At 41.0% G+C, this 25,581-nt stretch overlaps 2 protein-coding genes across 4 annotated transcripts in view; one reads left to right on the forward strand and one right to left on the reverse strand.

The window, feature by feature from the left end:
* Positions 1–9,563: 9,563 nt before the first annotated feature.
* On the reverse strand, positions 9,564–15,426 carry MCFD2 (multiple coagulation factor deficiency 2, ER cargo receptor complex subunit). Of its 3 annotated transcripts, none has more exons than XM_081940781.1 (4): positions 15,293–15,426; positions 13,229–13,383; positions 11,508–11,667; positions 9,564–10,721 (listed from the first exon to the last, which is right to left on the reverse strand). In XM_081940781.1, exons 2-4 carry the CDS (start codon positions 13,378–13,380, stop codon positions 10,590–10,592), a joined length of 444 nt encoding a protein of 147 aa, XP_081796907.1. In that variant the 5' UTR covers positions 13,381–13,383; positions 15,293–15,426; the 3' UTR covers positions 9,564–10,589. The 3 variants fall into 3 exon arrangements, with proteins under 3 accessions (XP_081796907.1, XP_081796906.1, XP_081796905.1); XM_081940780.1 differs by lacking the exon at positions 15,293–15,426 and adding an exon at positions 15,178–15,291; XM_081940779.1 differs by lacking the exon at positions 15,293–15,426 and adding an exon at positions 14,934–15,286.
* A 4,968-nt stretch (positions 15,427–20,394) lies between these two features.
* The window catches only part of TTC7A (tetratricopeptide repeat domain 7A), a 201,788-nt gene continuing 196,601 nt past the window's right edge, over positions 20,395–25,581 (forward strand). Inside the window, exon 1 of the mRNA XM_081940769.1 lies at positions 20,395–21,015. Within this exon, the coding sequence (XP_081796895.1) occupies positions 20,844–21,015 (172 nt within the window). The 5' untranslated portion in view covers positions 20,395–20,843. The remainder of the gene's footprint in view (positions 21,016–25,581) is intronic.

Here is a 25,581-nt window from a genome sequence, read left to right on the forward strand (position 1 = left end):
CAAGCAAGGTGGAAGATTCCTTTCCAATGCTACAGCCAAATGCACAATGCAGCTTGTAGAAGCAGAAGTACTATTTTATCTTTTGAACAAATGGAGTATCAATAGTCTTAAAAGGAATTTCAATAGCCTCTAATAATTAAATCTATACAGTCAAGTTTACTTTAATTTTTCATAGGCTACCAGAACTGAATTGCAAAATTCTGGATGATCACAAGATGACAACAAAAAAGTTAGAATGTTCTGCATCTCTTAACTCCCATCTAATAGTTGCTCAGGGCTTTGCAGCTCAGTTCTGGTAGATGTAGTTTTCCAGAATTTATAATTTATGGCAAGCAGCTGCCTATGCAGAAACATAAAAGCTACTTTGAGATTTTGGAAAAGCAGGCAGCAGTTTTTAATTAACTAGAAAAAAAACAACCCCCCAAAGCCCTCAATATCTAGTCTAATTGCCTATGGAAAGCAGGTCTGGGCTTCAGCTGGTCTTGGGTGCCTGCCTACTGCCTGTTCCAACTGTGCATTTGTACATCAATCACCTACAAGGACAGCTCGGGTCAACAAATGCCCTTGTTTAGAGAGGAAAGATTTTCTAGGAAAACTATCCTAAATTTTTTTGCCATGGATCTTGAGTAAATGTCAGTACAGGGCGTTTGCTTTTGGTTGGTGGGATGAAGCTAATATGATTCAAGGTAGTTATTAGAATAGAAATCTAAGTTTGGATAGAGAGTGTGAGAAAACTTGAAATAAAAGAGGTTTTGGTTGGCCTTGTGACAGACTGTCTAAAAGGTGGCAAAGCTAACCTTACCTTTAGCAAGAAAATTAACTGCTCTCGGCTCATTCACAGGATGTTTTGCACATTCTTAATTTTTTTAAAAAATGGAAAAGGGTAAAGGGGGCTAAACAAGAGCCATCAACAGGAAGGTAGCAAGAGTGAATTAAAAAAAAACTGCAGAGAATCTAATTTGTTGGCAGAGGGGCTGGAAAAATATTCCCCAGAGTTCTAATTAAAAGGCTATAGGAGATGACAATGAATAACATTTGGAATGTGCAGTTGTGATTTTATGCTGGGCAAACCATTTTTTTCTTTTCAGAAGGATGTTGAGAAATGTATGATCTATACTTGCAGATAAACTAGAATTTTAGGTGCCAAAATAAATTGGGTTGCTTTATCCATCAATGAGTTTATATACCCATATATTCCTTCCTTCCTTCCTTCCTTCCTTCCTTCCTTCCTTCCTTCCTTCCTTCCTTCCTTCCTTCCTTCCTACGTTAGTTAGTTAGTTAGTTAGTTAGTTAGTTAGTTAGTCATTATAAATAGCTCAAGATGGGGAACATGCCTAATACTCTTTCTTCCTTCTACTTTCAGAGTTTATCAGAGTAATTGGCTCAAAATTACCCCATTGAAAGCCAATGGGGTAATTTTGAGCCAATCAAAATTGTGGGACAGGAACCCAGAGTCTCCTGGTTTCTGGACTGAAAAACTGACCCTCATTTTTAAAAATCAAAATACCATGAAAATCTGTAGATAAGTACACTGTGAAAATTAAAATATAGGAAAATATATGACCTGGCTTATCTGAGGATGATGTATTTTTCATGATATTTTGGTTAAAAATTCAAGGTCACTGTATTCATGGATGGGCTGATATGCCAGTGTATGATATGTATCAGAGGTAGTATTCAGCAGGTTCTGACCAGTTCTGAAGAACCGGCAGTAAAAATTTTGAGTAGTTCGGAGAACCAGTAAATACTACCTCTGATTGGCCCCACCCCCATCTATTCTCTATCTCCCGAGTCCCATGCTGATTGGGAGGGAATGGAGATTTTACGGTATCCTTCCCCTGCCACATCCACCAAGCCACGCCCACCAAGCCACACCATGCCCACCAAGCCATGCTCACAGAACCAGTAGTAAAAACATTTTAATCCCACCACTAATATGTATGTGGGGAAAAGTTCATTGTACATTCATTGATTTAGATACAATGCATGATAAACGGGGTAGGATTGAATTTGGAGTGTTTTCCCCAAAGTTTATTTGCTTGCATGTACTGAGAGAAGTGCTCTGAATGAAAGGAAAGCTTCTGTGAAAAAAATGAGGACATTTGGAAAAAATGATTCAGCAATGATCAGGGAAAGAATGTGCAAAGTTTCTTAAAGAAGAGATATTATCAAGAATCAGTGGATGTTAAAAGAAATGAATAGAATGAAAAATGAGGTTGTTGCTCATATAGTGAGAATGAATGAAGATTGATCCTCAAAAGAAATACCTGAAGGAAGAAGGGACAGGTGTCTACAGAAAACAAAACAAATGTGGCTGGGTTAACACGATCCTTAGACAGTGAGAGATAAGAATGTAGAAAACAGAAGTTTATGTAAAAAGCAGTACATGGATGTGATGAGAGCCAAGATGGTTTTCAAGGATAGAAAGGTATGGGGAAGTATAATAGATTGTATTAGATTTTAGCTACCGTGTGTATGTATGTATGTATGTATGTATGTATGTATGTATGTATGTATATATGTGTGTGTGTGTGTGTGTGTGTGTGTGTGTGTGTGTTGTATTTTGTGCTGATAAATAAATAAAGGGAGACTAGTATAGATCCATTTCAAGCTATTTAGCTCTCATCAGCTAGCCATACCCTTACTGGGATTCAAACCAGGTTCGAATCCCAGTAAGGGTATGGCTAGCTGATGAGAGCTAAATAGCTTGAAATGGATCTATACTAGTCTCCCTTTATTTATTTATCAGCACAAAATACAACACAAATATAAAAAGGCAACATTAAAAATAAAAATATGGTTTTCTGCCTGGGTGGTTTTCTGTGATGAGCCGAAGGACAGAAAGAGGGAGTAGTGAGCTTCCTCCCATATTTGGGCATACCAGGGGTTGTAACACATACACACACACACACACACACACACACACACACACACACACACACACACACACACACACACACACACACACACACACACACACACACACATATATATATATATATATATATATATATATATATATATATATATATATATATATATTCTTTCTCATGTTTAATTTCTTTGGCTTACTATTTCTTTCTCTTTTTTTGTCATACGTAGGTACTGCAGGTAAGTAGGTAGGTGTGCCTGTTTAAGGGCAGGAATACAACAACCAAAGCTAACGTGTTATGAAAATAGGACAAGCCTGAGATGAGCTGCATAATCGGTTTATTCAATACCCATGTATGCATTTATCTGTTTAACCACCCAGTTTATAAACTCCTGCCAACAACCTTGTCACAGTATACAACAACGAGGTATATAAAAGCAATTGTCTATTCTTACCAATTTTCCATTGAGCAAGATACAGTCATCCCCATCCTTATGTGAAGGTATTAGGTATTCAGCAACTTCTCTATCACTGAGCTACAGAACACGACCACCCACTAGCCAACTCAACCTATTGGACTATTCCAGATAGGGACAGCCAGGTGCTGTTGCATGCTAAGCAAGCCTGTAAAGAAAAGATGAAATATAGATGGCCCCCACTTTTCTTTTAATATAATGCTTTCAAGTCACCCTTGACTTCTGGCAATTTCATGAGCTAGTCCATATGGTTTTCTTGGCAACATTGCAGAGGTGGCTTAGCATTTGCCACTGCTTTATTCTGGGATATTTTGGACTTCTCAGTCTAGCATTGAGGAAAAATGACTACCTGAAAGTCACTTGCCTGCTTCCATGCCAACCATGTTTCTAGTCCAGCACCTTCACCAATGCACCAATTGACTCTCTAAATGTTCTGAATGCATGAATGAAAGCTGAATTTTATGTGGCTCGAATACATTTACTTGTAGTCAATATACACAGGCAAACCTGAAGCAAAAGAAAACAAAAACTACAACTGAAAGTGAATAATAATTTGATTGGCTTGGCATGAAATACCCATTGCATAGATTCTGTGCATCTTATATTATTCAGTGGAAAAATTCAGACTCCACATGGTTGCTAGGCAACATGTACACAGGGCAGGAAACAAGGATAGGTCTCTGGAAGGCCTCTTGAAATATAGATAGAGATGATAGAGGTAGAAGATAGATAGATAGATAGATAGATAGATAGATAGATAGATAGATAGATAGATAGATAGATAGATAGATAGATACAGAAGATAGATAGATAGATAGATAGATAGATAGATAGATAGATAGATAGATAGATAGATAGATAGATAGATAGATGAATAGTAGATAGATAGATTAGATAGACAGACAGACAGAAAGACAGACGGATGGACCGACGGACGGATGGATGATAGATTAGATAGATAGATGGATAGATAGATAGATAGATAGATAGATAGATAGACAGACAGACAGACAGACAGACAGACAGACAGACAGACAGAAAGAAAGAAAGAAAGAAAGAAAGAAAGAAAGAAAGAAAGAAAGAAAGATGGTAGATAGATTAGATAGATGGTAGGTAGGATAGGATAGGATAGATTGATTGATTAGTGATAGATAGGTAGATCGATAGATCGATAGATCAATAGTTAGATACATATATACATGCATGCATACATACATACATACATACATACATACATAGAAATAAAGACAGACAGACAGACAGACAGACAGACAGACCTAATTATACTATGCTTGGGCAGTAAAGATAGCCTGTATGTTAGAAATTGTCTGAATGCCAAAAACATTACTTTTCTTCTTAAATGTCAGAAGTACAACCCAGATCACTGGAGTAGTAAAAATCTCTGCTGTCACTGATAGCAGTGATATAGTATCCTTGTGAGCAGAGAGAACCAATCCAATCTCTTGTCCTGGGCTCTTTACAGCATTCCTGCAGCTGGGAACAGCATGTCTTTTCTCTCATTACACAGCAGACAGGGAAGAACAGCCACATCCAAGTTTCCAGATGTAGGGAAATTGAGCACAGCTACTAGCTGTCTTGCCAACACGAAGAGTGGATTTTTAACACACACACACACACACACACACACACACACACACACACACACACACACACACCATGCTGCCTTGCCAAAACAGTACAGCCCAGGACAGATGGAAGGCAAAGGCTGTCTGCCCAAATGGGCTATTTCACATGTGCTGTATCTCTGCCTCTGGTTTGGCAAAAGCGAACACAGAGAGTGCACAGGAGGCACTTGGGAGCCCTTTAATTTGGCTTAGAATGGAACTAAGTCCAGCCCTGCAGAAATGGCTGGGTTCATTTTTTTTATTCTCCATTGGAGCATTTGGCTGCCTTATTTCTGGCAACAGCTGACATTAAGAGCAGTACAATGATCCAGCCAGTCTATTTTACTTGCATGTCTGAGCCATATAGTTTTATTAATATATGTATGTATATATATTAAGATGGGCCTCAGTTCACCACTTCCACTGGCTTCCAGTAGAAAACAAGCATCCAAGCTAATAAATATGATCGCCAAGTGTTAAACCTCAATCTTGGCTTTCTTGATGTTCTTCCAAAGTTGGTTAAAAGTCTTCCAGCAAATGTCCAGCCTTAAATTTGGTCACGACAGGGGTAAAAACAGACTTTTTAAAAAGTGAAATTGGGATTGAATCTGTTCTGACCTAGGCTTCCTGATATAGTAAAACACACACAATTAAGTCCAAAAACCCTCTTTTTATTTCAAATTATATTCATTCACAGCCTGTAAAGAGTTCTAGAGCAGGCTGCCAAAATCCTTCAGGATAAGGCTGATAAGCACCCACCTTTTTTCTTCTTTGAAAATGCTGCCAAAGACTTAATTGGCAATTAGCTTGGCAAGACCACATGGAGCAAAGAGTCAAAACATATTTCCAGAAGGTAAACTGACCAGCATAAACCAAGTTGCTTCCTGCAAAGGCTCATGTACCTTTGTGCAGGTGATGTAAATGGCATAATTCATGTCATTAATGCAATAAGATCAAGATGCTCAGGATGTCATTTGTCCTTCTGCTCCACTCCAAGAAATACTTGTGACACAATGTTAAACCACAGTCTGAATTGTTGGTTCTGGTTTATGCATTGCAAATACCCAGCCAATGGTGGTTTGTGAAAACTTGTTTACAGAATAGTAAAGTAAGTGAACCCAACTATTAAAAGTTTATTCATAACTGCGAAAAACTGGTTTAATACAATTTGCAATATATACCTTTCATGTAGCTCTAGCAGTTAGCAGAAGATGATGGTCGTTGTTTACCTACTGCAAGATTGGGTAAAATTTGTATAACTGACATGTATTACCTTTTTGAAGTGGTGAATGCCTGTTAAGTGTTATATGGAAAGATAATAAGCTCCGCATACTAATAATTGAAAGGGTTTATCTAAAAGAATAATTTCACAAAGTATCACCAAGGCATTTTTACGCACTTTGTCCAAGTTTCCACTCTGACTTTCCACTCTTCTTGAGCTGGGTCATGATCTTGTCTGGCTCATATATAGCACCAGAATTATTTTTCAACGAATTAGGAATGAATGTGGAAATTTGAGCCAATGTGGAAATTTGGACAAGGAGTTTGAAAGATTGAAGGAAAAGAGGGCGGAGGGGAATCTCATATATTAAACCCAAATCTTTGGCATGTCGTAACTCAAGTGTCTTGGAGGAAAGACAAATGTTTGGCTTCATCGAGTGGTCTTGGCAAAGACAGGAGATTTTGAAGAATCTGGCTGGTCCTGTCAAAAGACAGAATCAATAAATTAAGGAAAATGGGATATATTATGTGATGATTTTGCATGGGATGTTTGATTCTTTTTTCCTGATACATTTTTAATACGTTTATAGTAATAAAGTTTGAGAGTTTTTAGACTGCGGTAAATATTACAAATTTTGTTGTAATATTATGGTAGAAGCTTGTGAGCCTAGAATGTTGGAATAGGAAAAATGCTTTTGCTCCCCCCAAAAAGCTTACAATAGCAAATATGGACCTCTCTTGCCACCCAGTGGAGATGGAATGTATTTATCAATATAAGAGGATATTCGTAGGTTGAACTCAGGGGTCCTTGGTGCTCTCTGAGGTTGGTTGTTTACTTGCCTACATTTCTTTATCAAATTAGGTAACATCATCAGTGCTACCCTAAAACTTATGCTAACTCTGGCACTGATGATGTTACTTTGATTGGTAATGAAACGTCTGCAAGAAAGCAACCAGTCTCAACCCAATTGTGTTTAGAATCTAGTCCAGCTACCCAATACTCTAAGGAGTGAGGGCCAGTTGCACTTTATAATATTGTTATACTTATTAGCTAACATACTGTATTTTTCAGAGTATAAGACGCACCAAGATTTTGAAGAAGCAAAATTTTAAAAAGTTTTTGCACTCTGCAGTGCACCTCCCCAAAACAGCCCGTTTTTCGGGAAAACGGGCCCATTTTTCCTCCCAAAAAAGGGCATGAATAGCCTTTAGGAGGCTTGTAGAGTGCTCCTGGGGGGGTGGGGGTAAGGGCCAAAAACAAGCAGAAAAAGGACAGGCATAGCCTTTAGGAGGCTTATAGAGTGCTCCTGGGGGGTGGAGGGGCACAATTGAGCAAAAAATGGCCCGTTTTTCACTCATTTCTCCCCTCCACAGCCCCCAGGAGCACTCTGGAAGCCTCCTAAAGGCTGTGAATGACCATTTTGTTGAAGGGGGCGGGGTTTCGGGGGGGGGCAAAAATGCTGTATTCAGTGTATAAGATGCACCCAGATTTTCAGCATCTTTTTTGAGGGAAAAAGGTGCATCTTATACTCCGAAAAATACGGTAGTTATCGTACTTTGTATTTTAATTTCATTTATTTTTCTCTCTTAAAATGGTGATAAGGGTTTATCAAACCATTACAGACTGGAATATAGGAAACACTTTTATCCTGTTACTGTATGGATTGATTGATAGCTTCTAACATTTATAAACTGAAAAGATAATCTACACAAGGTGATATCTGGGGAATGTCTCCTGATAAGAGAAACCTTGTTAGCATTCATTGGTGTCTGGTCTGTCCCTTTGTGAACTCCAACCAACCTTTGTTTCTTAATAACATCTTAAAATGTACACCTCTTCTATCATCAGATTCCATTTAAATGAATATGTATGGTACTATGGGATGCAAATCATGTTTGACTATGTGTAATTGATTTCTTATGCAAAGGGGAAGTTACTTTTGTCCTGTCCAATCATCTTTTCTCCTGCATTTTCTTTTATGTCTTAACTACAAAAGGGAATGTTAGATGGATGCTGAGGTTCCCTTTTTGAATGAGAGGAATCCCTTTTATCAAAATATTCCAATAAATTGTAATTAAATAGACTTCCTGTCTCATTGGAAAATACACCTGCTTTAACTCAAACCTATTCCTGGTTTAGCAAAGGGGGGGAAAGTCCCAATATGTTATGTGACACCACCATGATGACATGAGTTTGACATCCCTGACCTACATCCTTGGGGTTTATACCTTTCCTAAGTACCTGTAACCTCACTTCATTGGCTCAAAGTAAAAAACATGTAATTGAATGTTATCAGCAAACTAATGATACTTAATGCCATGCTTACAGGTGACTTCATCCAGTGGCTTCATGTAGATGCTAAATCAGAGTGGAGAGAGAGCCCCAAGTAATTGAAAGAAAAGGAAAGTTACTTCATTCCCTTTCTGCATTGGTTTTTTTAAAAACAGCTACTTGCACATACAGCAGTCCTACTGGCTTCCTCAGTGATCCATGGCCCTTGGCCTAATTTCAAAAGTCTACAAACAATTAGTTCAGACCTCTGACAAGAAAACTCTTGACCCTGATCTGAAAGTCCAATGGGCAAAAAGGGCTGCTAGTTTTAGCCTTTTCTACAAATGACATCTGGCCTGGAATTGCCCTGGGCTCTGTATAGAAAAAGGATTTCTCACCCTTACTTGAAATCATGGCTGTGCATCCTTTTTGTGGGTGAGCACCACCCCAAACATTTTAGGGGAGCCGAGGGCCGAAATGGATGGAGCAATTGCACAAAATGGATAAGGCAATCACCCAAAATGGGCGGTGTTATGATTTCAGAGTGGGATTTGGGGGAAATGTCTGTATTTTAAACCACATAAAGCCAATATTAAGATTCATAATACAGTTCTCCTGTATTTCCTGCCACAAATTGTAGAGAAACACAACAGAAATGCCTTGTATCAACAGAAAAAGGTATTGTGGGGAAAATGATAAAAGATCATCACATACATCCAGAAAGAAGAAATAGAAGCCATACTTCTTTGTACATGGACATGACACTGAAACATGTGGGGCTTTGGATTGCCCTGGTGTGAACACTGTCTTGCCTGTTTTGATCTCCTTGTAGACACCTCTGCATTGGGCTATGTTATTGCATCATTTACCACAATTCATTGAATGAGAAAAACCTGGAAGGGTTCGAACATGCTAATCAATAAATCAGAACTGCAGTACAAACCCAGCTTAGTTTGTTGGAATTGCAAAACTCATTAAACCCACATAAAATATATTGCATGATGCCTGTATTTTTCTAAACCTGAAGTATCATGTTATAACTTGTGTAGATTTTTTAGCACGAATAAAAAAACAATTGTCTGTCCCATCATGTAATATAGATGTTGCAATCATATGATAGATTTTATTACATAATTAACAAAATGCAATTTTTACAGAATATAAGAATATTTCTTTACAGAAAATAGATCTCTATACAATTTAGAGAATGCCCTATGAGTCTTCAGCTTGTGAAATACAACATATTATTTAACCAATTAAAGTTATAAAATTCGGCAGACATATAGACAGTTACATTATTTTAAAACTACAGGATATTACTGAACGGTATAGGACCAAAGATTTCTGAAAGCTCCAGAATCTTTTTAAATAAGTAAACCATTCAAATATTTAACCACTCTCTTCAAAGAATTAATTTTAAGACAAAATAATCATTCATACTTAACACTAAGAATTGGTGTTAAGGTACATTGGTAGAAATCTTAACAAGGCAGCTTGTTTTTTCCACGGTTACAAAAATTTAGTTAGCTAGTATTGGAACAGGTTTTGGTAAAGGATACAGGTGAACACTGGCATTTAATCTACATTTTCAGAAACACCGTTAACAAATATACCCAAATGGGCAGATTAAAATGCAGAGAAATACTGATACAAGGGAAAACCACTGAGACACACATTTATGTTCACAATGATTTTAATGAATATTTCACTTAGCACTTCACTTTTTTATTATCTTCTACAGAGACTCAAAAGAATGGTAACTTTTTCTGGTTTCATATCTACTTAATTCTGTAAGGAGAGTGAAAAAAACACACCTATAAATATTGATTAAAGTATAGGTTTTGCCTTATAAGGCAAATGGCTGATGACTGCCAAATAATCTGATGGCAAGGGCAATGCATTATATTGCTCAACGTGGGTTTGTTATCCATATCGCAGCAGACAACCGTTTCCATTACATTCCATTATTTTTACTTCCCAATATGTAACACATACAAGTATAGCAATTCCAATGGTGACATGTACCAGCCTACTATTAACTTCGCAGCTCAAAGGCAGAACACACCTACTAATTTATAATAAAAATCACATTGAATTGGGCACATGAAAACTGAAGGTAGTTCTTATTCCATTGACTTAGCAAATTCAGCATAGTCGATATATCCATCGTTATTCTTATCATCATCGTGCAAAACACCATCTATCAAGTTAATTAGTTCATCTTCTTTTATTGTCTGAACGTGTTCCCCATCACCCTAGAAAGGAAAAACAACAGATGAGTTCTACCAAGGAGTTGGCTTGGAGCCTCTCTTTAGTACTTGCTTCTTGATAATTATATTGCTAGAGAGTGAAAGATTTGAATGGATCTGGCAAATAAATCAAAACTCAGAAGGTACAATTCTCTACAGGTAGTCCTCAAAGTATAACCATTCATTTAGTGACTATTTGAAGTTACAATGACATTGAAACAAGTGACTTACGACCAGTTTGCACATGACCGGTGCAGCATTCCCATGAACACTTGATCAAAATTCAGACAATTGGCAAATGTTATCACAGTTTGCACCATCCCGGTGTCATGTGATCACCATTTGTAACTTTCCAAGCCAGTTTCTGAAATCAATGGGGAAAGACAGATTCGCTTAAGAACCACCAGATTCACTTAACAACTGCAGCGAGTTGCTTAACAACTGTGGTAAAAAAGATCATAAAGTGGGGTAGATCTCACTTAAAAAACTGCCTTGCTTAGCAACAGAAAGTTTGGTCACATTTGTGGTCATAAGGCGAGGACTACCTGTATTTAAGTTTAATTTTCTCAAAATAATGCTGTTTTTTTTTTTTTTTTTTGCTGATTTGTTCCTTAAAGCTATTTCAAAGTTTTCCAGTTTACAAAACGGATCATTCTGCTAGAACTATCTAAAAGTCTCTAGCAGATATATATAACTATATATATATGAAATGCACAAATATTGCATATATCATTTTTCCAAGGACTGTGGAGAGGCCCATCAAATTCCCTGTTCAGACAAATTAATACGTACCTGTTTGTGTACATGTGATATTGCAGTGGCAAGTTCAAGACCATCAAGCAAGTTGTTACCATCGTAATCGTGCATTTTGAAATAATGAAGCTGCAGTTCTTGTGGTGACATCTCAGTTTCTGGTTTCTCAACGACACCATCTAAATGTTCCATAATGTGGCTATAAGATAAATACAGTGCAGCTGTCAAGACTTCCATACAGATACACACAACAGGATAATTCAACATATTGTGCTAATCCAGTTTCAACATTATTTAATAAGACACAATTGCCTCAATTATGCAACACATTGAGTCATACCTCATTGTGTATAAAGTGCAGTATTTATTCTAAGAACATAAGAACTGCCCTACTGGATTAGGCCAACACCCATCTTAATCCACTCTCAGGAGTGTTCTCAAGCATAAAATAGATTGAGTAGATTTATTCCTTTCCAACTAGTATCTCAAGGCATACTTGGAGATAATGTTGGTCTTGAAGAATTAATAGATTTTGACATAAATGTCTTCTATGAATATGTCCAATCCATTTTTCAAGCTAATGAAGCTAGTGGCTATCATGTGTTGTGTAATGAATTCAATTGGTTAATTATGTAGTATGTGAAAGATTTCCCTTTCTTTGTTTTAAACATCTTTTCTATCAGCATCATTGAGTAATCCCTTCACTAGAAAATGCTCCCCCTCCATTTTCTCTGCCATTCATTTTATTTTATACACCATAATTCTCTCAAGTGTCTTTTTTTTCCCTAAGGGGTCCTCAAAAATCTAGAAAAAAAGGGGCTTTCTGATCATTTTGCTTCTCTTTCTCTATAGTTATTGTGCCCTTTCTCAAATGTAAATACCAAAATTGTACACAACATTCCATATCTAGACATATCATAGATTTGGGTAAGATCATTACAATGCTGACATTTTTATTTTCAGTCTTTTTCCTAGCCTGGCATTTCCCTTTTTCATACCTGTTGCACTCTGAAGTGACAACTTCATTAAGATCACGGTCCTGCTAATGTCTTAGCATTCTAAACAAGTAGACTTCAGGTCCCAAAATTCCCAGTATTAACCATACTAGAACTCCGGGAGTTGGCCTGCACATGTAGTGAGCATTCAGGCTGAGGAGGATAAACTGAGGTGAGGACTGTATTGAGTTTTATTCCAGATCCAGCTCTTAAAATCAAAGTGCATATTCCTTGAAGCAATAATTGGACCAGATGGAACTCCAAAGTGATAAAAGAATAGCCCAAGTTAAATGTACCTCTGCTGACTCTTTAAGAATACTTTTCATGATTATAACTGTACAAACTGATACTGCAGTTGCTCTTAGCCAAAAGGTCTTTAGTTTTCTCCCTAAATTAAAGTACAATTTAGACAGATTTCAAAATGAATGGAAAAAATTAAGTGCCCTTTTCCATTCATTTTGAAATTTGGTTAAATTGTTCTTTCATTTAGGGAGAAAACTAAAGGCCTAAACTAAATTGTTCTGTTAATGGCCGAGGCCTTGAGTTCTGTAATTCTGTCATTAAAGCTGTCATTTAAAAAGTTGTCCACCTAAATTCTAGTTGTTAACTTTTCAAGTATACTAGTTGTAACCTTAAAGATTTCCAGATTAATTCATAGATTATGTATTGCCTGTACTTGCTCTGTAGTTCACAACTCTATCTATAAGGGAAGAATTAAAGAGATAAAACTGAATTATATAAAATGTCAATTTATTGAGCACATACTCTTTGTCTTGTACCATGTTCTTATCAAGACGCATGTTGGGCTGATGGCTTCCATCCATGTGATCCTCTGCTAAAGAGATAACGGAGGTAGCAAGGATAATACAGCAAAGAAAATCTATGCTATAAATCCTTGGATGTATCATAGCAGCCATATTCTATAAAAAAGAATACAATTTATAATGTAATACTTTAAGCATAAAATTAAGAGTCTGCTGCATATTTGCAAACACTGCTTTTAAGATGGACTAAATCTCTCAAGCATAAACTCCACTGAATACTATACATCCTCACCATAAGCATCAAAAATGTATTTCAAAACTTTATCTTTCATTTCCCCTTTTCTATACGTGAATAAAATTAATAGGCTGAAATATTACATAATTCAAATTATTGTGATTCTTATTCATATATATTACACTTTAATGTGGTCAGAGATTTTTAAAATAGGCACAATAATACCTTTAAACAAATCAATTAAAGATAGATGAATATCGTAGCTACAACAAATTACTCTGGCACATATGACTTTTTAACATTACGTGTACATTTGGCTGATGTAAATATTTCATAACTCTTAAGACAAAGCCAAGCACAACCTTTTTTCCCTACTCAACCCCACCTATTCAATATGCATCAGCCATCACTACCTATCAAACAATATCACTATGTACTGGACTTTGAATTGTAATTTTGGAAGTCATGTCAATAAACCTTAAGTTTGGAATCACAACAATTTTCCGAAACAGCTAATTCGTTGACTTTATCTTGCAACTATATGAGACAAATTTTGCAATAAGTTTACGTAAGAGTAAACTCACGTAAGAGTTTTACTGGACATAACACCATACTATAGTTGCAAAACTTATTCCCTGAGCCTCTCAAATAACTGATACCTAAATATGTTACCACCCTTGCAAACAATTAGACCCTTACCATAATATTACGAAAAAGTATCCAGTTTTACCAGACATAACACAATGTTGCATTTGTAAAACTTTTTTCTTAGAGCCTTCAAAACAGCTGAATGGCAAATATGATATCAATCTTGCATGCAGACAGAACTATGTATTATGAAAAAGTATCCATATTGGCTTCAAAACTGTTTGAACTTACATTCCTCCAAATAAATGTTAGAATTCAGATACCATTTGATACAATACAATAACATAACAAAATAAATGATAGTGCCAATATTAAGAGGCACTTATGGAAAGTTGTTTTTTTAAACTACGGTAACTGTGCAAACTCTTAAGCAGTTATTATGATTATCATTCTCCTATCCTGTCAATCTAGGAATTCAAGACAAGAAAAAGAACTTCATCTTACGCAAGAGACCTGCCTCATTTTAAAACTTCGCAATATTAAGCATTTATGTCTCAGCTTTCTAGGCAAATCATCTCAAGGCAACTTGCAAATTTCCAGAGATAATTTAACATCACATAAAATCAAGCAATGGAACGAAAGGTATTAGAATGAGCAACTGACTGTAAAAAAAAAAACCAATTTCGTTGTATTTAAGTACAATGACAATAAAGATTATACTTAATAACTGCAAGTATTCCTGGAGTGCTTGAAAAATGCTGTTTATAACTTTTTGTCCACCAGTAGAAAAGAATATTCTGCCCACTTTTTCATTTGAAAATAAACCCTACTTCAAATGCTATTTAACTGCGGTCGCAATTTGCAGCCACGAAGTTGTGTGTACCTGTTCCAAAATTAACCTCAGCCAACTATGAGGGCTGCAGGATTAGTAGCACTTCGAAGGATCTCCCCACTACCAGAAGATGACCAACGGCTCCAGCTGCTTGGCTTACAAGCAACGGTGAGATTAGGACCGGACGGGAAAGTAGGCGGTACAGTCTCCCGCCGGCACAAGGCAAGCCCCGTCTTCTGGTCACCGGGAGATCCCAGCTACCGACGCTCGTCCCGAAACACCTGGGTCCCCGCACCTCTTTCCTAGCAATTCCGCCCTTAAGATGACACTGTCCGGCCGGGAAGAGCAGCAACACTCATAGAACTGAGCCTTCTCGGCCACCATTCCCCACCACTCATGTCACCTCTGACCTTCAATACGTCAAGAGTGCCACGCCTTCTCCTCGGCGATTGGCTACTTTCTTTGATATTTTACGTGGGATGAGGAAAAAAAACAAAACCACACTCCCCCACCGAAGGGGTGTGCGCGTAAGGAATCAGGTATGTCCGCAGAGACCACGCCCCCTCTCGTTTTATGACGTGGCTTCATTCCTCTTAGACTAGACTAGAGCGAGTGTTCGGAGGAGGAGCCTCTGGTCCCCGCCCGCCTGCGCTGATACGTCGGGCAGGTTTTTTGGGGTAGTCGTCATACGGAAGAATTTCCTAGCCAGTTGCTAGGGCTACGCTAATGACCACTCCTTTGGCGAACTGTCGTTGGGCTTCCGCGCTTGTTGCTGTTCTTGTGAATATGCACATTGGTGCATAAAAGCGCATCAACGTGCCTAACCGTCCCTGTCCTATTGTTCCCTTTTAGTCGTATTCATTTCATGTATTCAAAATCATGTTTATACTTATATATGTGATCTAATACGTGCTTGACGAAATAAATGAATAAAATAAAAATTAAGATTGTTTCGATTTCTCGCAATGGGGCTTTTTTCTTTCTTTCTCAGCCTGGTTGTTTGCTGAGAGGCAACATAGCGACTGAAGCTCCAGATTGGAAACGCTGAATTAATAGAATAATATTTATGAGCTGGGTGCAAGATCTGGTTTGTTGTGAAATTTATCTCAGGTAGACAAAGAGCGATGATACGAGGACCGCAGCAACAGTGCAGCAAAAAACCCCAGAAGGCAAATAGTTTTGTTTTCTCGGCTTTTTTGCTGCGCTCTGATGGTGGTTCTGATTTTTGCAGCGGGCGGGTGGTATCCCGGCTCATTTTCAAAATATTACTGCATTCATTTAGGGCTGCAACATATAAAGATGGAAAAGAAGTAGAAGAAAGGAACATAAATATTAACAAATGAAAAGAATAAAGAAGCATATTGTTATACCAGTTCAGTTTTTATATAAAAGTTGACTCCATGGAATATTAATATTTCATTTTATCAATACGGTGACCGTCTGAAATAAAACAGCAAACACATTGCAATCCAGGATTACAAATATGGAATGGTAGTCTTTCCATTGTAGCAAACAAATAGTTTTTGCTATGCCAATGCTTCATTAATCCATAGTTCTTAAGTCAGTACATTACAATCGTTTATACAGAGTTCCAAATCACATTCATATTTTAATGAACTCATATTTGAGCCTATTCTGTAACAATAAGAATGGCAAAGGTTTCCTCCCCTGCTTATTGCACCTGTGAATTCCTGTCCTATATTTTTGTTCAAAATATATCTTCTATATGTGCAAGGACAAGTGGGACAAGAGACTATTGACTATCCAGATTGCTTTATGCCTTTCCTGGAGGATAAAGTTTCTTCTGTCTGCTTTGGTTTGGAAAACAGTTGGCCAAAATCAAGTGAGGTGAGCTAGGAGATACTTTGCATGTCCCCTTGCTTTGTTGCATTTGTGGAATCTGACGAAATGCAGAGTCCATGAGCCTTGTCATTTGTGGGTTGGACCCATGCTCCTCCTGGCTTCTGTGACAAGCATACCAATAGGGCATAATGTCAAACTGAAGGGGTACTTAGATCTGGCCCATTGGGCCACCCTGAAAACAGCGAAGGATCGGCCTGCAGTGCTTCTGCCAGTGAAAATGGAGCTCGGGAGGGCTGTGAACAGTCCTCCCAGGCTCTGTTTTCGGCTGGGACAGCCTCCTGCCAGTGAAAATGGAGCAGAGGACTGGCAGAGGACTGCAGGAGGCTGTCCCAGTCACAACCACTCCTGCACAGCCATGAGCACCTGGCGCCCAGAGGTCAAACACAACTCTCAATGAGTGGCCCTCAATGAAACTGAGTTTGACACCCCTGGCACAAATGAATCTTTGATGAGAAAGAGCCTATTATCAGCCATCTTGAAAGATGTACTAATGCAACCTCTCTGTGAAGAAACCTTCTCTCAATTGATTGCATTTGTCAAATTTGCTTTGTCTTCAACCTTCCCCTTTTGAGCTGCCAAGGTGCCAGTATTTCAACCACAGAGGATCCTAGAAAAGATGCATTATTTAGTGTTCCTATGTGATTATGGCACAGTAAATGGAGGAAATGGACCCCTGAGTCTTACTTGACATCTTGATTACCATTAATCATGGCATCCTTTTGGATTGCCTGCATGGTTTGGAAGTGAGAGGTATCATTTTGTGATGATTCTGCTCTTCTGAGCCCATAATTCCAGGGATAAGGGATGAGCCATCAAGCCTCAGCTACTCCAGTGAGGGATGCCATAGGGGGTAGACCTCTCCCACATTATTTAATATCTATATGAAACTCCAATATGTGAAGTAATATATTGGTCCAGGGTGACATATCAGCTAGAGAGCTGTAGCTATCTTGAATTTGCAGCTGGAAATTGTGAGGGTCTGGATGGGGAGGAACAAGCACAAACTAGCAAAACAGAGCTGCTGGATGTCCATAAACATCAATGGGAGGAGCTGATTCAATGGGAAGATATTTTGTTGCCAGAACGCAGTAGATTAGACATTGATTTGCCTAAACTTTGCAATTAAGAGCAAGAAAACTATTATTATACTTAAATCCTAGGCAGACAATTTCAACTATTGTGTGTTCAGAACAACACCCCCCCCCCCCCAAAAAAAAAAGATCTATTCAAACTGTATCTTTCCCCTAGGGGACATCCAGACAATGTGTTTTCCTTCAGTTTGTGAGGCAGTACAAAAGTATACCAGGCTAATATTCTTTTATCTGCACAAGCTTGGTAATGTAGCTAATGAGCAGTAGTATCCTAAATATTTATTGTGGGTAACTTAAATGTAAAGGTTCCCCTTGAACATATGTGCCAGTTTTTGTCTAAAGACGTCTCCATGGTCATGTGGCCAGCATGACTAAATGCCGAAGGCGCACAGAACACTGTTACCTTCCCACCAAATGTGCTTCATATTTTTTGTACTTGCATTTTTACACGCTTTCGAACTGCTAGGATGGCAGAAGCTGGGACAAGTAACAGGAGCTCACTCTGTTACGCGGCGCTAGGGATTTTAATTGTCAAACTGCCAACCTTTCTGATCAACAAGCTCACCGTCTTAGGCATCCCTTCTGTGGGTCAACTTAAGATGCTATAATTGATATATTTTCTTGCTGTCAGGACCAGCTGGTCCTCCACTGCAGGCTGGAGCAAGGGTGGGAGGGGGCAGGTGGGTAGGGCAGGGAGTTCAATCATTTGTCAGAAACTTGGTTTCTGGTTACAACCTCTGGAGATCATGGAACTACTTTAGCAATAATAGTTACACCACAATCTTTTAAGCAGTAGATTGGCATCTCTTTCAAGTGACCTGTTAGACCTGTATGTACATCAATAAATGAATAAACAAACAAACAGGTTGCAGAGAATCATTAGAAAGTGGCTGCTTGTGTAAGATCTCAGTTCTATTTGGCATAGCTGATTGTCAGCACCCGGAGGGAAGATTGAGACAAGACACATGTGCTGCCAGCATGCACAGGGCTTAGGGGGCAAGCAGTTCTTGCCGCTGGATTACTGTGCATGTGGGGCCCCTGAATGGGGACTTCCATTGACTGCCACTTTTAGAATTACTGCTCTGGATAATGAACAGGTTTATTTTAAATGGTAGGACATTATAGGATGATTGTATGGTAATAATAAAGAAACAGCTGATTTATGACTAACAGTGGTTAACTTAACTTGGCTGAATTTTCAAATAAAAGGCTAAGTAGAGTAAGATCTGGTTAGTATTTATTTATTTATTTTGTGCCTTTGAGTCAATGTTGACTCACGACAAAAGCCTAGATAAATCTATTTAGTTTTCTTGGCAATATTTCAGAAAGACCTGCTATTGCCTCTCCCCTAAGGCTGAGAGAGAAAGTGACTGGCCCAAAGTCACCCAGTTGACTTTGTGTTTAAGGTGGGACTAGAACTCATAATCTCCCAGTTCTGGCCTGGTTCTTCATCCACTGCAATACACTAATTTGACTCTCAGTTAGTACTTGGTCACAAGGAAATCCCAGATCTTTAGGCTCGATTTGGGAAATTAAAAATATATCCCAAAGGAAAACAACTTCCACATTGTTTCCAGGTAAATTTCATTCATGTAATCAACAGGAGTCAAAAGGTTCATTGCAGCCCCTTCCCAATGAAATCTAATCAACAGTTTATTCTTTGCCCATGCCTTAAAAATGTCAAATGATTATTTTATTTAATGCTTCAGAAGAAGAGGAAAAAGTTACATTTCATTTTGATTGGTGCTAGGATCTCAGAAATTACCAATAGTACAAACTGATAATTTGTATTATTTAAAAAACCTATGCACTAAATTGAAGCCAATTTTAATGTTAATAATGTTCTTAAAAATGGGTTACATACGACTGAATGTAGAAGATAGCCATCAAATCAAATGGAATATGCCTTCCCAATGGAATGTTTCATATTCCACAATTCCTGTGGAAGGAAGCCCCATTTCTCCTTCAAAAGAAACAAACAATATTTGTGAATTTTACTTTCCCATAAATGTAAATCCTGACACACATACCTATTGGCTAAAAGTATATGACATGCTAAACCTAAATTAATAAACACTAGAGCCCGTGTGGTGTAGTGGTTAAGGCACCAGGCTGGAAACCAAGAAAATGTGAGTTCTACTTCCACTTTAGCCATGAAAGTCAGCCAGGCTGGTCACTCTCTCACAGTCCAACCCACCTCACAGGGTTGTTGTTGTGGGGAAAACGAGAGGCGGAAAATGAATTAAGTATGTTTGCTGCCATGAATTATTCATAAAAAATAATAGTGGAATTAAAAACATCTTTAAAAAAAACATTATTGTGTCATTTTGAACCTCAGAGTCTTAGGACAAAGTCCCCAAGGTTGATCTCCGACAGATCAAGCACAGTCACAAGATAAAAAAAGGAAGTTGGAGGTGTAGAAATTCTTTTTGGGAAGAATAAGACCCAAGGACACAGAGGAAATAGCAAAGGAAGCCCTTCTGCTATCCTTCCCTGGCAACCCTACTTCTTCCCTCTAACCCTTAACTTCCAGACCGTGCCTAGTACTCATCTGAAAAGGGAATAGAGGAAAAATAACGACTTCCTTTAACTACTGATCCGGACTTGTAGTAGAGGCCTGCCGATCAGGGACTAGCAGTAAACAGGCGGCGTGCTTCCGACATAGGTCGTTGAAGTCACTTCTATTGCAGCTCCACTTTTTTTCCTTCAGCCCAGCGCGTTTTCCAAAGGTTGCCAATTATTTTCCGTCGGAATGCCGGGGCCAACTGGTGAATGGTCCCCTCGTAACTGATCTCAAAGGGTTTTTTTGCACCAAGAGGTTGAAGAAACCCGGGCTTCCCTTCCCAGCGTGTCCAAGAGAAATTGAAAGCTTTCTTATGCTAGCTAGGGGAGGGGAAGGGAAGGGAGGGGTGGGGAACCCGGCGCTTCCCGAGGCGCGCTGCTGCTGCTTGCTTGCCTGCCTGCCCGGGACTTCCCTGTTGTACATGAGACACCCACCCACGCAAAGATGGCTGCGAAAGGCTCGCATTTTCACCTGAAAATGGAAGAGACGATCGAGAGGTACAGGACGGATTGCCAGTGGGAGATGCAGCTCGCCATGGTGGCGCAGATGAGGGCGCGGACGTCCAGCCCTCGGCACAAGGGGGCAAAAGGAGCCGGAGCCGCACCGCAGAAATCTGGTAAGGCAGTCAAGCCGGCCGCTTGGGATTCCCCAGTGACCGGCTGCCCTTCCGTAAAAAAAATAAAAATGGAAGCGCCCGCCCGCCCGCCTGCCTGCCCTTGTAAGGGTCAGGACGCTCGCCCCTTCCTGCCGAGCCCTGTTGCCCAGTTCCCTTAACCCAGGGTCTTCTTGCTCAGCTGAAAGTGCTGGGTTCGCACAATGCCACGAACCATAAACTCATCCCCCGAGCTGGCTCGGCGCGCTTTCCGACAGATTCACACGCGGTCAGTTTACTGGTTGGGCTGCCAGATCCGGCGGGTCCGTCGAACCCAACCTCTCTTTTCGGAAACCCCTGGGGCTGGGGTTGCCTCAGCCGCATCCTTAACATAGGATGGCTCCGATGGAGCGACGGCTCTGCCTGGTGTGTGTGTATGTGTGGTTGGTGTTAGATATTAGCATATATCGAGATAAGTCTTCCCTCAGGTCCGCTCCTACAGCGGGAAACAGGTATTCATCTGATTGGTCAATGGGCGTGCCTCATCCCTATAAAAGGGGAACCCTCCGACCACAGGTTAAGCTGGATCACTACTACTACTAATAAAATGAGCTGTTGAGTTACTTCGTGTCCGCAGTCTGTCTCTCGTTGCCCAGATCTAACATTGGCGACGAAGGTGGGATTGAGAGACAGATAGGACGAAGAGCGCACTTCAAGAATCTCCGGATTTGATCCAGCCCAGGAATTCGGCAGAAATTCCGGCAGCCATCTCAGATCACCGCAGCGCGGCAAATTCAAACTGAGAAAATGGCGATGCATGCTCCCCCCGCTCCTTTCGACCCAGCAACCGACGAATGGGAAGCCTTCATGATTCGCTTCGAGTGTTTCCTCGAAGCAAATGAGTACACGGGGATCACCGATGCAAGAAAGAAAAATATCTTCCTCGGCTACTGCGGAAAGGAAGTCTTCAATACGGCCAGAGACCTCACCGCGCCTACTCCAATACAAGCAGTACCGTGGGCGACGCTGAAACAAGCCTTGGAAACACATTACGCGCCAAAACCGTCCCGCCATGTCAGCCGCAAAGAATTCAACACGAGGACTCAAATGGCGGGAGAATCCATTAACCAATTTGTTGCAGCTCTACGAAGAATAGCAGCCCACTGTGAATACAGGGATTTGGAAGAGCATATCTTAGAGCAATTCATCTGTGGGGTAAGAGACATTTCGTTGCAAAAGAAACTGTTAGCCAACCCGAATCTAACCCTACAGTCAGCATTGAACAAAGCAAGAGCGTCGGAATCAGCGGAGAAATCAGCAGTGACCATACAAAGAAGGGTCAACGAAACCCAGCCGGCACCGAGACAAACCAGAGTCCACTACGAAGACGCAAGCCCCGACTACGTGGATCCCGAGTTCGAGGACAGTCACCTAATGCAGAGCAGTCACTGGAGGCCTGGGGGGAAACCCGGATCCCGCTTGCCGCCCTGCGCAAGCTGCGGAGGGAATCACCCCAGGTCTACTTGCAGGTTCAGGAACGTTGTTTGTTCGCACTGCAACAAACTTGGGCACATCGCACGAGTGTGCCGGAGCGGAGTCCCTGCCTCACGGCAGCCACCCATGTACCGCCAACAGAAGCCCAACCCAGGGGCTTGGCGAAATCAAAAAGGGCGCCCAGAGAGAAATCCACAAGTGTTTACCCAGAGAGAAACTCCCCAAAGAGCTGAACGAGCGTATTCCCAGAGAGATTACTCACAAGAAAGTGAGCGAGCGTATCCCCAGAGAGAATTCACACAGAGAGCCGAAAGAGCGTTCTACCAAGACGCTCAACGAGAGTATTTTCAGGATATAGACGATGAGATAGAGTTGACCCAGAGAGAGGAGTTGCGAACGTATCTCACCACGATACATCAGGTCCGCCCTAAGCGGCCCAAAAGGCTGAAAGTCACAGTCCTCTTGGAGGGCTCACCCTGCGAGCTGGAGGTTGACACAGGATCAACCCTGACGATCATTTCATGGGCATCCATGAAACAGGCCATTCCCGGCCTCAGAAAGAGCCAACTGCGCGCTCCTGACGTCCTGCTACGAGACTACCAGGGGAACCAAGTCCCCATCGTGGGCCAAGGCACATTCCACATCCAGTTTAAGGACATCGAAGCCCAGCTGCCCGTGACCATCTCCAGCGCGCCATTGCAGAACCTCCTGGGGCTTGATTGGTTTGAAGCCCTGGGATTAGAAGTCACCGGAATCAACGCCGTGAGAAACAGCAGCGCTGAAAAGATCTTTAAGGAGTTCGAGGATGTGTTCAGCTCCGGTCTTGGTAAGTATGTGGGCAAACCAATATCGTTCAATTTAGATCCAAATGTGGCGCCAATCCGACTTAAACCGAGACGAGTGCCTTTTGCACTCCGCCCAAAAATAGATAAAGAGATAGATAAGTTAGTGGAACAAGGAATCCTTGAGCCGGTAGATCACGCGCGTTGGGAGACACCTATCGTGACCCCAGTTAAGTCAGACGGATCAGTCCGCTTGTGCGCAGACTATAAATGCACAATTAATGTCGCGCTACAACAGAGCGCATATCCGGTGCCCGTAGTACAGCACCTATTGCACTCATTGGGGCCAGGAAAGGTTTTCGCTAAGTTAGATATGGCACAAGCTTACCAGCAACTGCCAGTAGATAGCGCCACAGCGGAGGCCCAGACTATAGTGACGCACAGAGGAGCGTTTAAATGCAACCGGCTACAATTCGGCGTAAGTATTGCTCCAGGATTGTTCCAGAGCGTCATGGAACGACTGTTGCAAGGGATACCGGGAGTCGTCCCATATTTTGACGATATCTTGGTGTCCGCTGCAAACGAGGAGCAACTAAACAAAAGAGTCAGATCTGTTTTGGCCAGAATCAGAGAGAAGGGCCTCCGCCTTAAAAAAGAAAAATGCCAAATTAACGTGCCTAGTGTAGAATTCCTGGGTTATAGAATTGATGGTCAGGGAATTCACCCCACTGAAAAGAAAATTAAGGCAATCCAGGACGCCCCCACACCACGAAATCAAACCGAGTTGCAGGCCTTCCTCGGACTACTTAATTTCTACAGCGTTTTTCTGAGACAGAAGGCGACCGTTGCTGAGCCACTACACCGTCTACTCCAGAGGAACGCACCATGGAGATGGGGACGAGCCGAAGCTGCAGCATTCGCCGGGGTAAAGCGCCTGCTCACCACTGACTCACTACTTGTGCAATACAGTCAAACCCTCCCGCTGGTATTGACCTGCGACGCATCGCCTTTCGGGGTTGGAGCAGTCCTCAGCCACAGGATGCCCGACGGGAAAGAAGCACCCATTGCTTTCTACTCCAGAACTCTTTCATCGGCCGAAAGGAACTACAGCCAAATGGACAGAGAAGCATTGGCTGCCGTTGCAGGTGTGAAACGTTTCCATGAATACCTCTACGGCCGCGATTTTGAACTCATTACTGATCACAAACCGCTGTTAGGACTTTTGGCGGGAAATCGCCCCACTCCGGTCTCCCTTTCTCCACGTATGACCAGGTGGACTGTTTTCCTGGCTGCGTACTCTTACAAGTTAATTCATCGACCGGGCTCCACTCTAGGGCACGCAGATGCGCTCAGCCGTTGCCCATTACCAGACATTTTGCCAGACCCCACTCCAGAAGTACCGGTATTGCTCATTGACTGTTTGGATTCGGGACCGGTTTCTTCTTACGATGTCGCAAGGTTCTCCTCGAAGGACAATTTAATAAAACAAGTGCAAACTTGGGTATGGAGGGGGTGGCCGAAGGGAAATGTGGGCCCGGAATTCAAAATGTTTTGGTCTAAACGGGACGAACTCTCCGTGTTACAGGGATGTTTGTTGTGGGGGGATCGAGTTGTTATTCCTTTTGCTCTACGAAAAAAGGTATTGAATGCTTTACATATGGGTCATCCGGGGATCGTGAGAATGAAAGCGTTAGCGAGAAGTTATGTGTGGTGGCCCAATATGGACAAAGAAATAGAGGAGTGGGTGGCCACTTGCGACCCATGCCAGGAGTCGAGACCAGCACCCCCGGAAGCGCCCGCCACAGAATGGGAGAAACCCAAGGCACCCTGGTCACGCATTCATATTGATTTTGCAGGACCATTCCAGGGTCAAACCTTCCTCATAGTTGTAGATGCTTATTCTAAATGGTTAGATGTAGTCCTAATGACATCAACCACGGCAGAGGCAGTTATAAAGGTTCTTAGGCGGCTTTTCGCCACCCATGGTCTACCAGATCTGTTAGTATCGGACAACGGGCCCCAATTCACGGCCATGCAGTTCGAAACATTTTTAGCAGGGTTGGGAATCAGACACGCCCTCATCGCGCCATTCCATCCAGCGTCCAATGGTCAGGCAGAAAGAATGGTGCGGTTCGCGAAAGAGGCCCTCGCCAGGATGGGCCCGGGGGATTGGCAAACACGCATTGACCATTACCTCCTCATTCAACACATTACCCCGAGCGCAACGACGGGTAGAAGCCCCGCTGAACTACTAATGGGTCGCCGCCTACGGTCTCACCTGGACAGGCTCCACCCGAATTATTCTACCTCGGCT

Source organism: Natrix helvetica, assembly GCF_964273705.1.
Source record: "Natrix helvetica genome assembly, chromosome: 2".
NCBI classification, from domain to species: Eukaryota; Metazoa; Chordata; class Lepidosauria; order Squamata; family Natricidae; genus Natrix; species Natrix helvetica.

Excerpts from the sequence above, each read along its gene's own strand:
- MCFD2 (XM_081940781.1), bottom strand. The coding sequence starts at position 13,380 with ATGGCTGCTATGATACATCCAAGGATTTATAGCATAGATTTTCTTTGC. Across the intron at positions 11,668-13,228 it reads AACATGGTACAAGACAAAGA|CCACATTATGGAACATTTAG; the intron begins GTATGTGCTCAA and ends TTTATCTTATAG. Across the intron at positions 10,722-11,507 it reads TATCACATGTACACAAACAG|GGTGATGGGGAACACGTTCA; the intron begins GTACGTATTAAT and ends TTTCCTTTCTAG.